Source organism: Xenopus laevis, chromosome 4L (assembly GCF_017654675.1).
Source record: "Xenopus laevis strain J_2021 chromosome 4L, Xenopus_laevis_v10.1, whole genome shotgun sequence".
NCBI classification, from domain to species: domain Eukaryota; kingdom Metazoa; phylum Chordata; class Amphibia; order Anura; family Pipidae; genus Xenopus; species Xenopus laevis.
Genome location: NC_054377.1, coordinates 140,951,632 through 140,965,694, shown reverse-complemented (window position 1 = coordinate 140,965,694; position 14,063 = coordinate 140,951,632). Strand labels below are relative to the sequence as shown.

General features: G+C 41.2%; 1 protein-coding gene across 1 annotated transcript in view; it reads right to left on the bottom strand.

The window, feature by feature from the left end:
* shq1.L (SHQ1, H/ACA ribonucleoprotein assembly factor L homeolog) overlaps window positions 1-14,063 on the bottom strand; it is a gene marked incomplete at its 5' end in the record, with an annotated part of 81,806 nt that overhangs the window by 51,984 nt on the left and 15,759 nt on the right. Inside the window, 5 exon segments of the mRNA NM_001130947.1 lie at window positions 3,956-4,068; window positions 5,463-5,575; window positions 8,288-8,436; window positions 12,158-12,280; window positions 13,883-13,947. Of these exon segments, the coding sequence (NP_001124419.1) occupies window positions 3,956-4,068; window positions 5,463-5,575; window positions 8,288-8,436; window positions 12,158-12,280; window positions 13,883-13,947 (563 nt within the window).

Here is a 14,063-nt window from a genome sequence, read left to right as displayed (position 1 = left end):
ACTGACATTTGTCCCCTATAATAACACTGGCACCTGCTCCCCACAATAGCACTGGCACTTGTTCCCCATAATAACACTGACACTTGTCCCTTATAAGAACACTGGCACCTGCCCCTTATAATAACACTGACACTTGCCCCCTATAATAACACTGGCATCTGTCCCCTATAATATCACTGGCAGTTGCTCCTTATAATATTATTGGCACCTGCTCCCTATAATAACATAGGCACGTGTCTCTTTTAACAACACTACACTAGGAAAAGAAGAACTTGTTGTATAGCTAATTGACACAAACCTTACATTTTGAAATATCAAATAGCCAAGAGCAAAATATCTTCCATCAAAATTCAAATTCTCCAGCAACTCAGGAAGAAATGGAATTTTAAACACTTGGACTAGTAGCAAGAGAAGGTAATATAAATAAAGACAAACACAAAAGCAGCCAGAAGAATCAACCAACCTACTGTCTGGAGAGATTGGCCTCCTCCTATTTCCCCATCCCCTTTATCCCTCCTATATACTATCACCCCCCTTATTTACCTGGTTTCGTTTTTTTTTTGGGGGGGGGGGGTTCCTATTTTCTTTTAACCACTGTGTATAGTGATCTTTGTTCTTTTCTATTTGTAATCCAAAAAATAATAAAAAGTCAAGTGAAAAAATCAAAAAAAACAAAAACAAAACAAATATAAACGGCAAGAACATAGTTCGTAAATATGTAATACCAGCCCTGGCTAGGCCAGTGAAATATCGCCCGTGTGGCAACCCTACCTGTGGCTTTGCCACAAAATGCTTTAAATACCACATGAGGTTAGGGTTGCCACCTTTTCTGGAAAAAAATACCGGCCTTCCTATATATTTTTTATCTTTTTTCCCTATTAATAACATTGGGATCAATGTACAGAGTAGACAAATCAGAGATGCGGCTCAAACTATATTTTTATATTATACTAATCTGCATAACATTAAAGGGGTGGTTCTCCTTTAGATTAAGTTATAGAATGGCTAATTCCAAGCAACTTTTCAAATGTCCTTCATTTTTTCTTTTTTTATAGTTATCTGCCTTCTTCTTCTGACTCTTTCCAGCTTTCAAATAGGAGGGGGTCACTGACCCCATCTTAAAAACAAATGCTCTGTAAGGCTACAAATGTACTGTTACTTGTGATGGGCGAATCTGTGACGTTTCACTTCGCCGAAAAATTCGCAAAATGCATTGAAGTCAATGGGCGTCAAAATAATTTTTGACGTGCAACAATTTTGACACAAGCGACAATTTTACATGACTATTTCGTCCAGACGCATTACAGTCAATGGGCATCTGAATAGTTTTGACGTGCGAGAATTTTATGTGCGCAACTATTCTGAAATGTATTTGCTGGCGGCGAAACATGGAAATTTGCCGCTAATTTGTGTCTGGCGAATTTATTTGCCCATCGCTACGGCTACTTTTTATCACTTATCTTTCTATCCAGGCCTCTCCTAACCATATTCCAGTCTCTTATTCAAATCAATGCATCGTTTCTAGGATTATGTGGACCCTAGCAACCAGATTGCTGAAATTGCAAACCGAATAAAAAGTTAAACAACTCAAAAACCACAGATAATAAAAATTGAAAACCAATTGCAGACTGTCTCAGAAAATCACTCTCTACATCATACTAAAAAATTCATTTAAAGGTGAACAACCGCTTTAAGGTTAATGCCGAGGCAGAGAATCAGACAAATTCTGTCACTACTGACTGTGCTACAGTAATTAAAGGTCTCTGCTTATGACAAGAGCCCGCGCATGTTCCGTTTAGGTGCCACATTAATTTCTAGTGTCGGTGAGAAGCGACGTCACACAGACCCAAATCTGACAGTTTCTGGATATGGCCCAAAGATGCAAATATGCTCCAGCAGAACCCTGAGTCATATTCAACAGCACTTTTGTCCCCCCAGTATAAGCAAATGCCCCCAGTTGCACAGCAGTAATCACGGCCACAGAGTTCATTTACCAACACCCCCCCCCATATCAGCTCCCCGGGCTGAATATCACAGTTCCTTGCTAATCACTAGGTCTGTTTCCATAGAAGCAGACATGAGGCTTTTTTCCCCTTTGTCTTTTTATTCTGTTTAATTGCAATCATTTTATCTAGCTGAACGTAGGCAATTGCCTTCTGTCCTCCCCTCCTTATCAGTTCCGAGTGCCTTTCAGCAGTCGACATGCTTACGTACAATACGACTGCAATGGATGAGGATGAGAAGCTTTTTGAAGTTCTGAACCTCATTCCATAAGGACGTGCGTCTCCTACATACATTTATTTGTTGTTTATACATCAGTTCATTGTTAGCTATTGTCCTGACGACATTCTGATTGGGTACAAGTTCCCTTAACCTGAAGAAAAGCACCAAAGGCTAATCATGCGTGTGAACCCCTGTGTATAAAGGCACAAGGCTGCAGGCTGAGTTATACAGGGAACTCTGAGTATCAATCATGTATTATAAGGGATAATGTACCCCCTACTGTAAATGATAAGGATATTAGAAGTCACTGAGGGGTTGTTCTGTGACCATATAAAGGCACATGGCTGCAGACTGAGTTATACAGGGAACTCTGAGCATCACTCATGTATTATAAGGGATAATGTACCCCCTACTGTAAATGATAAGGATATTAGAAGTCACTGAGTGGTTGTTCTGTGACCATATAAAGGCACAAGGCTGGGGGGAGAGTTATACAGGGAACTCTGAATATCACACATGTATTAAAGGATAATGCACCTCTGTAAGCCACCCCCCCCCCCTCATACTAAAGACAGTCCTGAGGGCCAGGTTTATAATAATGACTTGAGGTAAGATACAGATAGAGGACGTCTCACTGAGATACAGATGGGCTGACTCTGCAGTTCCCAAAGGAATACTGTCATGGGAAAAAAAAAAAATTCAAAATGAATCAGTTAATAGTGCTGCTCCAGCAGAATTCTGCACTGAAATCCATTTCTCAAAACAGCAAACAGATTTTTTTATATTCAATTTTGAAATCTGACATGGGGCTAGACATTTTGTCAATTTCCCAGCTGCCCCAAGTTATGTGACTTGTGCGCTAATAAACTTCAATCACTCTTTACTGCAAGTAAAGCTGGCCATAGACGCAAAGATCCGATCGTACGAATCGTGGATTCGTACGATTTTCGGACCGTGTGTGGAGAGTCCCGACATTTTTCGTCCGGCGGAGATCGGTCGTTTGGTCGATCGGACAGGTTAGAAAATTTCTGTCGTCTGCCGATAATATCTCTGCGTGTATTGCCGATCGTACGATTTTCAGAGGGAGACTGTCACTAGTGTTGTCAGACATAAGTATCGTACGATTGCTTTCAGGGGCAGAACATTGGGTGATCTGTTCTTATTTGATCGGAATAGTAAAGACTTTGATCAGAATGGTTAGTGGAGGGTCGGGAGATGGGAAAGTCCGATCGTACGTTGATTCGTACGATCGGATCTTTGCGTCTATGGCCAGCTTTAGTGATATCACCCCCTCCCTTTTCCCCCCCAGCAGCCAAACAAAAGAACAATGGGAAGGTAACCAGATAACAGCTCCCTAACACAAGATAACAGCTGCCTGGTAGATCTAAGAACAACACTCAATAGTAAAAACCCATGTCCCACTGAGACACATTCAGTTACATTGAGAAGGAAAAACAGCAGCCTGCCAGAAAGCAATTCTCTCCTAAAGTGCAGGCACAAGTCACATGACCAGGGGCAGCTGGGAAATTGACAAAATGTCTAGCCCCATGTCAGATTTTAAAATTGAATATTAAAAAATCTGTTTGCTCTTTTGAGAAATGGATTTCAGTGCAGAAGTCTGATGGAGCAGCCCTATTAACTGATTCATTTTGAAAACATTTTTTTTCCCATGACAGTATCCCTCAAGCATAACATAAATCTGCTTCATTACAGACACCATTCACTCCCTTACCTCTTCTCTCCTGATTCTCTGCTGACTGACTGCATCCTGCGTCTATTTCAGCCGCCCACCAGGGCTGATATTTCAGTAAATGCTGAACAGGTTCATCTTCAAACAGATCAGCGCTGAAAGATAAGAGAGAGAGGCCTGTGGAAGTCGGTACTATTCTGCACAGATATGCCTATGAAATAACCCTAGAGGTTACAGTACAATTCATTAAGTCTACATTGTACCCTAATCCTGTCTTTAGTGGGGACAATCAAGCAAACCCTCATGGACTTCAATCTTTGCAGAGGACCAACTTTAAGGTGAAAGGGAAAGAATCTCCATCAATAGCTTTCGGGAAGTGCAGAGCTGCATTCGTTCTTTTCCCCAGCCAATGCGTTCTTTTTTTTTTCCCCCGAAAAAAAATTAAGTGACTGGATTCCTTGTCCTTTAAATGAGAATTACACATTTCTTGATATAAACTGGACAGAGACTTAAAATGAAAGGAATCATTCCAACTTCCTGGTTCTTACAATGTGGCAAAAAAAAAAAATGACGAGTCTACTGAGCTCTTTATATAATAAGCTGCTCCTGGTCTCAAAACCTATACAGAGAGCTTCTCAGTAGTTTTTTTAACCCCCTTATAAGAATGGGGAAATTGGAATGACTTTTATTTTCCATTTTTTCTCTTAGTTCATGAAATATCGAATACTATACATATCTAGATTGTAAGCCTTAGGGCAGAGACAGATGAGAAGATTCAGCAAGATTTAGTCGCCCGTGACAAATCTTCTCTTCTTCGGGCGACTAATCTCCTCAGAGTGCTTAGTTTTCCGAAGTTGTCTCATGAGGAAACTTGAGGACTTCAGAAAACGAATCGCGCGGAGTGCCATCCCGCCCGGCGATTTAGATTCTAGCCGGGAGACAGTTTTAGATTAGACAGCGATTTAGATTCTGCCGGGAGGCAGTTCGAGGAGATTAGTCGCCCGAAGAAGAGAAGATTTGACTAAATCTCCCAGAATCTTCTCGTCTGGCTCTGCTCTTATAGGGCAAGGGCCAATATGTTTGGTCCCTGTGAGGTAGATGGATAATTAAATTACCAGTATACAGATAATCCCTCCCCCTGCACAATGCTTACAAAATAGGACACAACAAAGGGTGAAAGGATAGGGTTATATATAAATAGTAATCTAATTATCTACCTTGCAAGGGTCGTACAAACGTAGATTTTCTTTGTGTTTAAAACAATAGGTAAAAAGTATGTTCAGCACAAGCCCCATCGCTGAACCAATGCTGAAAAAGTGGGTATACTGTCCCTTTAATTTTAAAAGGACGTGACTTTAGCTTAGAAATGTTAATTTTATCCTGGATAAAGCCGTGCAGCAGTTTCACCCACAAACAGTTAATGAGCTGCAAGAAATCAAAGCCCAGACATTCACGGCCGGCCGTATGGAGAGAGTCCAGAGACAGCCGCACAGCCGTGCCCAATCCTACAGGGAAATATGTTCTTGAGCAGACATTAAAAGGCACTTACAGGTAATGATCAGGGTCAAACTTCATCTTTTCAGCTGCCAGACGCCTCCGTGTGCGCTCTGATGCCGGAGTGACGTCTGGATCCCTTAAGTCAATAACATCATTCAATTCCTCCTAAAAGTGGGACAGAGTGCAATGTATTATGCGGGTGAACACACAGATTTAAAAGGCTGCTGAAAACCTGCACCAGCAAAATCGAGGCTTAAAAACCACAATTTAAAAAAATCGAATTAATTTAATAAAATGTAAATAATTTCACCCCTTTATGCGAAACTATTAGGGATGCACCGAATCCAAGATTCGGTTCGGGATTCGGACTTTTTCAGCAGGATTCGGCCGAATCCTTCTGCCTGGCTGAACCGAATCTGAATCCTAATTTGCATATGCAAATTAGAGGCGGGGAGGGAAATCACATGACTTTTTGTCACACAACAAGAAAGTTTTCCCCCTCCCACCCCTAATTTGCATATACAAATTAGGATTTGGTTCATTATTTGGCCAAATCTTTTGCGAAGGATTTGGGGGTTCGGCCGAATCCAAAATAGTGGCTTTAATGCATCCCTAGAAAATAGTCTTTTTTTTTTTTTTTTTAAAGAATCTACAGCTAAACACTAATTTCATATCCTGTGCATTAACAGAAAGAGATCATTAAATGTTATGGTACTAAGAAGATGCAATAATGAAGCCCCACCCAGTGCACCGACTGTGCCCCCCATGTTCTACATTTTTAAACAAAAGGATATTCCTTCCCCTGTGTCTACTGTCAATGATATGAATGCAAATCCTAACATTCATCAATGATAAGAGGCACAGGGAGATATTGGGCATTTTTCTGGCTGCCAGAGAAAAGATTGCCTTTGGATTGCACTTCCATACAATAATCTGTGCATAGACTTTCTATGGTTAAAGACACACACAGATAACGGTTGTAACACTTTGGTGACTGCACTGAATATTAACAATATTGCACTAGGTTCTGTAATTATTATTTTCCATAGCCTGTGACGCTGATCTATAATTGTATGTTGAATAGGTCTACAAAGGCCCGATTTAGCTAACCAGGGCCGCCATCAGAAACCGCAGGGCCCCATACGAAAAATATTCCTGGGCCCCCTGGGCTTCGCCCACCACAAGCCCCACCTACAGGTCTGCCCTCCCCACCACACACTAAAAAAAACATTGGTGGCTTTGGTTCACACATGTTAATAAAAAAAATAAGAAAAATTTGGTGGTCAGGGCCCCCCCATTGAAAAAAACATTTGTGGTCAGGGCCCCCCATTAAAAAAAACATTTGTGGTCAGGACCCCCCATTAAAAAATATTGGTGGCCCACACGTTATAAGAAAAATTGGTGGCCAGGGCCCCCCTTAAAGTCCATGTAAAAAACTTGCCCCCCAGAAGTTTAAAAAAAATTTGGTGCCCAGGGCCCCACCACACAACAGGGACCACAAAGGGTTACCTTTAGGGGGGCCCTGCCATGTTACACTTACTACAGAAGGGAGGAGGGGAGCACAGGTGGCTGCATCTTCTTCCAGTGACAGCATTTTCTTCCCTTATTGGTCACAGAATTTCCTGTCCTTGTAAAGCTGCATGGTGATTGGATGAGCTGGAGAAGTTCAAACCTCAACTATCCAATCCCTGAGCAGCTCAACCGGGACTTAAAACTCAGTGACCAATAAGGGGAAGTAATGGACACAAGATACCTCCCATTGTGCTCCCATCCTGCCTTACCGAAGTCGGCAGCTCTCAGAAAGCAGGGGGGCCCGGCTAATCAAGAAAGTGTGGCGTGGCTAGGGTCCCCCTTACCCTCGGGGCTCCCTACAACTCTCCCCCTGCCCCCCCTGATGGTAGCTAACCATATGCAATGATCTCCAAAGAGTAGATATTAAGGGGTGTAGGCAAAGTTAGGCTATTTGCATACATAAGAGCTCATTAGTGAATGCCAGTGCATTGTGCATAATGCAATTTCTGGAACAAATGGCATTTCCCCCCCACACACATCATCACAATATTTACCATCAAGGGCGGCGGTAGGGGGGGGGGACAGTTGCGTCTCACACAATAGTGCCCGATGCACAACAAAAAAATAAGTCAGGATGGAGTAATTTCTGCTGCTTCATGTTTAAATAATAAGAGCAAGTGTACCTCGAGTATTGGCGAAGCCCACAAGGGAACTAACACCAGTACCACCCTGATAGCAAAAGGAGCACCTTTACATGATTCTTCCAATCAGACTATGTGGCCACAATGTTGCTTGATGCTATGGGCACGTGTGTGCAGGCACTTACCTCTAATGATTGGCATCAATACATGCAATGAATGTGTCCATTTTTGAGTAAATGAGCCGAGTTTCTCCCTGCCAGGGTATTTCAGAAACGGCCAATACCTGCCCTTCCCAGGGTCTCCTATGTTTGATATGAATTGATCTGTCTGTCACCACTGTAAAACCTCAAATGTGGCAGACAATGGCATAACTAGATGTTGCTGGGCCCCACAGCAAATTAATTCTAGGGCCCCCAACATATCCAGTGTTTGTCCTGTTTTAACAATATATGTTGAAATTGCTCATCAATGAGAGCCTCATGGGGCCCCCTGTACCTCCTGGGCCCCCCTGCAGCCGCAGGGTCTGCTTCCTCTGTAGTTACGCCCCTGGTGGCAGACTACAACTCACCAGCAATATTCTTTGGTGCTTGATGCAGTGCAGGGGATAGAATTCGCACACAGATTTCGGTGCCCACCCACATTTCTGTGCCAAGGCCAATGAGGTGCTACTTCTCCACAGCATTAAATAGGCTACTTTGATTCTGGGCCTACAAAGCCAACTTACCTGCAGTCGCCCGAAGACGCCTGACCGTAAATTCCCAAAGCCGTAAGTGCACTGTGACTGGAGAGCCTCTTCTGTAGGTTCCACGAAAGGAGTCTGCTCTATCTGCCAATCAAATTCATCTTCCTCCTCAAGAACATCCTGTGAAGACCCTACAAGTTTAATGATAATGGTTAATTGCAACTCTAGGGGGCACATTTACAAAGCTCGAGTGAAGGATTCGAATTAAAAAAACTTCGAATTTCGAAGTGTTTTTTTGGCTACTTCGACCATCGACTACTACTTCGACTTTGAATCGAATGATTCGAACTAAAAATCGTTCGACTATTCGACCATTCGATAATCGAAGTACTGTCTCTTTAAGAAAAACTTCGACCCCCTACTTCGGCAGCTAAAAGCTACCGAAGTCAATGTTAGCCTATGGGGAAGGTCCCCATAGGCTTGCCTGCGTTTTTTTGATCGAAGGATATTCCTTCGATCGTTGTATTAAAATCCTTCGAATCGTTCGATTCGAAGGATTTAATCGTTCGATCGAACGAATAATCCTTCGATCGTAGGATTAGCGCTAAATCGTTCGACTTCGATATTCGAAGTCGAACGATTTTAGTTCCTAGTCGAATATCGAGGGTTAATTAACCCTCGATATTCGACCCTTAGTAAATCTGCCCCTAGGTGTGTATAAAATTTGCCATTGACCACGCAAGCATTATAAGAAGCATCACCAAACGAATTCCCAAAACAGGCTGGTCTGATCCTATGTGTCTATGCATTGGGAAAGCATCACATGGGGATGTATGGTCCTTGCGCAACTTGATTTTTAAACTTAACATTAGATAAAGGTCTTCCTTTATTTACAGTCATATGAAAAAGTTTGGGAACCCCTCTCAGCCTGCTAATAATTTACTCCACTTTCAACAAAAAGATAACAGTGGCATATCTTTCATTTCCCAGGAACATCCGAGTACTAAAGTGTTTCCTGAACAAAGGTTTTTAGTGAAGCAGTATTCAGTTGTATGAAATCAAATCAAATGTGAAAAATTGGCTGGGCAAAAATGTGGGTACCCTTGTGATTTTGCTAATTTGAATGCATGTAACTGCTCAATACTGATTACTGGCAACATCAAATTGGTTGTATTAGCTTATTAAGCCTTGAACTTCATAGGCAGGTGTGTCCAATCATGAGAAAAGGTACGGAATTTACAGTAAGGTGGCCAATTTCAAGTTGTTCTTTTGTTTGACTCTCCTCTGAAGAGTGACTGCAATCAAAGCAACTCTCAAAAGATCTGAAAACAAAGATTGTTCAGTATCATGGTTTAGGAGAAGGCTACAAAAAAAACCCACTATCTCAGAGGTTTAAACTGACAGTTTCAACTGTAAGGAAGGCCACAGGCACAGTTGCTGTAAAACCCAGGTCTGGCAGGCCAAGAAAAATACAGGAGCGGCATATGTGGAGGATTGTGAGAATGGTTACAGACAACCCAAAGATCACCTCCAAAGACCTGCAAGAACATCTTGCTGCAGATGGTGTATCTGTACATCGTTCTACAATTCAGCGAGTTTGCACAAAGAACATCTGTATGGCAGGGGGATGAGAAAGAAGCTCTTTCTGCACTCACGCCACAAACAGAGTCGCTTGTTGTATGCAAAAGCTCATTTAGACAAGCCACAGTCGTTTTGGAACAAAGTGCTTTGGACTGATGAGACACAAATGGAGTTATTTGGCCATAACAAAAAGCGATTTGCATGGCGGAAGAAGAACACCGCATTCCAAGAAAAACATCTGCTACCTACTGTCAGATTTGGTGGAGGTTCCATCATGCTGTGGGGCTGTGTGGCTAGTTCAGTGACTGGGGCCCTTGTTAAAGTCGAGGGTCGGATGAATCAACCCAATAGCAACAAATTCTTCAGGATAATGTTCAAGCATCAGTCACAAAGTTGAAGTTATTCAGGGGTTGGATATTCCAACCAGACAAAGACCTTAAACGCACTTGGAAATCTACAAAGACATTTATACAGAGGGCGAAGTACAATATTCTGGAATGGCCTCCACAGTCCCCCGACTTGAATATCATGGAAAATCTATGAGATGATTTGAAGTAGACTGTCCATGCTCGGCAGCCATCAAATTTAACTGAACTGGAGAGATTTTGTATGGACGAATGGTCAAAAATACCACCATCCAGAATCCAGACACTCATCAAAGGCTATAGGAGGCGTCTAGAGGCTGTTACATTTGCAAAAGGAGTTCAACTAAGTATTGATGTAATATCTCTGTTGGGGTGCCCAAACTTATGCACCTGTCTATTTTTGTTATGATGCATATTGCATATTTTCGTCTAATTCAATAAACGTTATGTCACTGCTGAAATACTATTGTTTCCATAAAGCATGTTATAAATTGAAAGAAAGTTGCGACTCTGAAAGCTCAGCCAATGATAAAGAAAACTCTAAAGAATTAAGAGGGGTTCCCAAACTTTTTCATATGACTGTATATTCCTATAGACAGCAATGGGGCAATTTCATTTATTTTAGCAGCTGCCAAAAACACCCAAATATGGTGTGGGTGCCACGGGCCATGCAGATGGGATGTGTGTGTGTCTGAGATAAAGACAGAGAAGCACTGGAGGCAACGCTCACGTATACAGGCACTATATAGTGCATAGCAGACAGACGTAAGCACGGGAATATGTTTGCAGGGATCAATACAAGAGAGAAAAAGATTTGCCCAAGGCTGAAATTAATTTAAGGCAATTCTCTATGTCGTCATTACAGGACCGCAGAGACAGATAAATATTCAACCTTTAGCTGCATCCACTGCTCTGTAACACACACAAACTGCAGAGGCGAAGTGCAGCTTCAGAGACTTATTCAAGGTGCTTTTCTCTTCTTTCTGACCTGAGCTCATTAGGCTGGCCTTATGTAAAATATGCACTATATGAACATACACAGACATACATGATTATTTAGATTCAAGAGGAATCCATGATAGCCTGCCTGTGACTAACAGGAACCATTTCCCTGCCCCCCATACGCTGGCAGAGTCAGCTTTTACCACCCCCTCAGGCTAGCAGAGTCAGCTTTCCCCGCCCCTCTCTGGCTGGCAGTTAACCCCTCCCTCACTTTGTTCCCTCCTCTATTCAAGGAATCTATGTATCACCTACCATGGAAAGCAGAGGGACTTCAAGTCCCAGAGTTTTCACTATGATACAGCCAATAAGCAAGTGGGTCTCAGTTGTTTATAGGGATGCACAGAATCCACTTCGTGAAAGATTCGGCCGAATACCGAACCAAATCATAATTAGCATATGCAAATTTCCCGTCTTGGGAAAGGAAAAAGTAATGTTTTACTTCCTTGTTTTGAGATGAAGTCACGTGCAATCCTTTCCCACACCTAATTTACATATGCGAATTAGGATTCTGATTCGGCCACACAAAAAATTATTTGGAATCCTGCTGAAAAAAGCCGAATCCTGGATTTGGTGCATCCCTAATTGTTTATAACCATATATTTTTCCTGCTCCAGCTATCGCCATATACAAGCTGAAAGTCAGAATCATTTCTTTAGAACGGTGTAGGCTGCCACTTCTGCTCTGTAAGGTGTCAAGCAACAGATATATATGAATATTTGCATTTTGATGTATAAACAGGTGCAGCCACGCTGCTTGACACAGTAAAACAGTAAAAGTTTGTTTAAATATGGGGGCCAATAACTTTTAAATTTATACAAATTTTTGTACAGAAAATGCCTGGAGTGATATGGCCCTATGGCATACATTTTCCTTGGCTTCCCCATACTGAGTAGATAACAGCACAGGCCTGTGACTGACAGTTGCTATAGTCTCTGAAGCAGAAAGCGTATGGACAAATACTCACCAATCTCTTCTATCAGGGGTTTAGCTGACTTGGATCCTCGAGGCGCCAAAAGAGAAGTCAACAAATCCAGTCCCTCAAAATGCTGTCCAGGCGTCTCTTTAGGTACACAAACTGTTATGATACCTGTAAAAATAGTTCTGTTAGCAAACAGGGAAATCTTTTTATATGTATAAATATATATATATATGGCTTTCTCTCCTGCCAGTCATCAAACAGAAGGCTCTCCTGTTACAAATTTATGATAATAGCAATGTAAAAATGCGAATATCATGAAAGCTAAACAAAAGAATGTAAAAAAAAAAAAAAAAAAAATGCCCAGAAGATAATTCTGAGCAATTTTACACATTAAGGGGCAGATTTATCGAGGGTCTAATTGAAAATTCTAAATTTCTAATTTTTTTTTATGGGCAAAACTGTCAAATTCGACTATTTGCCACCTAAAACCTGCTGAATTGCTGTCGATTCCATTCATCAGAGTTTAAAAAATCTGATTTTTTTATTTTAATGAATTTCGAATGGTTGCAATTTCGAATTTATAGGAGTTTAGGGAAGTTATTAAAACTCACATGAATTCAAAATTTGACCTTTGATAAATAAGTCTCCCCGCAGTTTGTGTGGGCATATGCCTCCTAAAACCACTTAATGCTGCAAGTTGTAAAAAAACCAACAGTCAGGCATGGCTGGGTCAGCAGTCAATACTGCCCTCTGACTACTGCCAGTTCCAAATTTCAAGTGCAGCAAGCGAGTAATAGCTACACCGTTAACTCTTAAAGGGGCAGTCATCTAGGAGTTAACTTTTAGTATGATATAGAGAGAGTGATATTCTAAGAAAATTTGCAAATGTTTTTAAGATGGAGTCAGTGACCCCCATTTGAAAGCTTGAAAGAGACAGAAGGCAAATAACTAAAAAAAAAAAAAAAAAAGAAAACAATTACTAAAGACCAATTGCAAAGATGCTTTGATTTGGCCACTCTATACCAAACATTACCTTGAATGGCAACTATAGTAAACATGTAATGTAATTATAAGCTTCATCATACTGAAATATGAAACTTTCTAAATACAATCAATTAAATATTCTGCATTTTTTTTCTGAAATAATTTATCTTCACTATTCCTCTCTTAGCATCTGTTTCTCTTCATTCTCTCTTCATGCAGCAGTTGGGTGTCGGATGAATGATCCAATATATCTTATAGGCGGGGCTTCCTGTCCTAGCAGATGTATTAGAGCTCACTCAAATAACTGATTCCAGTACAAACAAAATCTAACAAAATAACTGCCTTTTGCACAAATCCTGCATGTAGAGAGACATGATGTCTGGTGAGTTTAATAGAGTGAGCTCTAATATGTCTTCTAGGCAAAAGGAGCCCGCCTATATATTGGATCTAACGATCATTCAAAATCAGACTCCCAACTCCTGCATGAAGAGAGACTGAAGATATACAAGTGCTCAGTAGGAGGATAGTGAAAAGTAACTAGAATATTTCATAAATGGTTTAGAATTTTTAATTGATTATATTTAGAAAACTTCTTTTTCCAGTATGATTAAGCATATATTAAACTTTTATTTTTGCGACAGTTCCCCTTTAAAGGTGAACCACCCCTTTAACAGGTCCACTACATAAATACTAATGGAACACAAGTACATATATTTTAATAAATCGAGTCAACTGCCAGGAAACTGCATGGTACAAACAGCAGCAGAAATTCTTGTATTTCCTCACCGTCATCAGCATTGTAAGTTGCCTTTTGTCTTCCATCTTCTACGATCCTTCCTGGCAGTGCCAGCCTGAGCACAGGGTAAGAGGAGGAGAATTAGATACTGAAAGACAGGCAGGTATTGAAGTAACAATGGTTGCACACTGAACAGTAATAATAAAGTGATTATGCCTGCAGCGCTTTAAA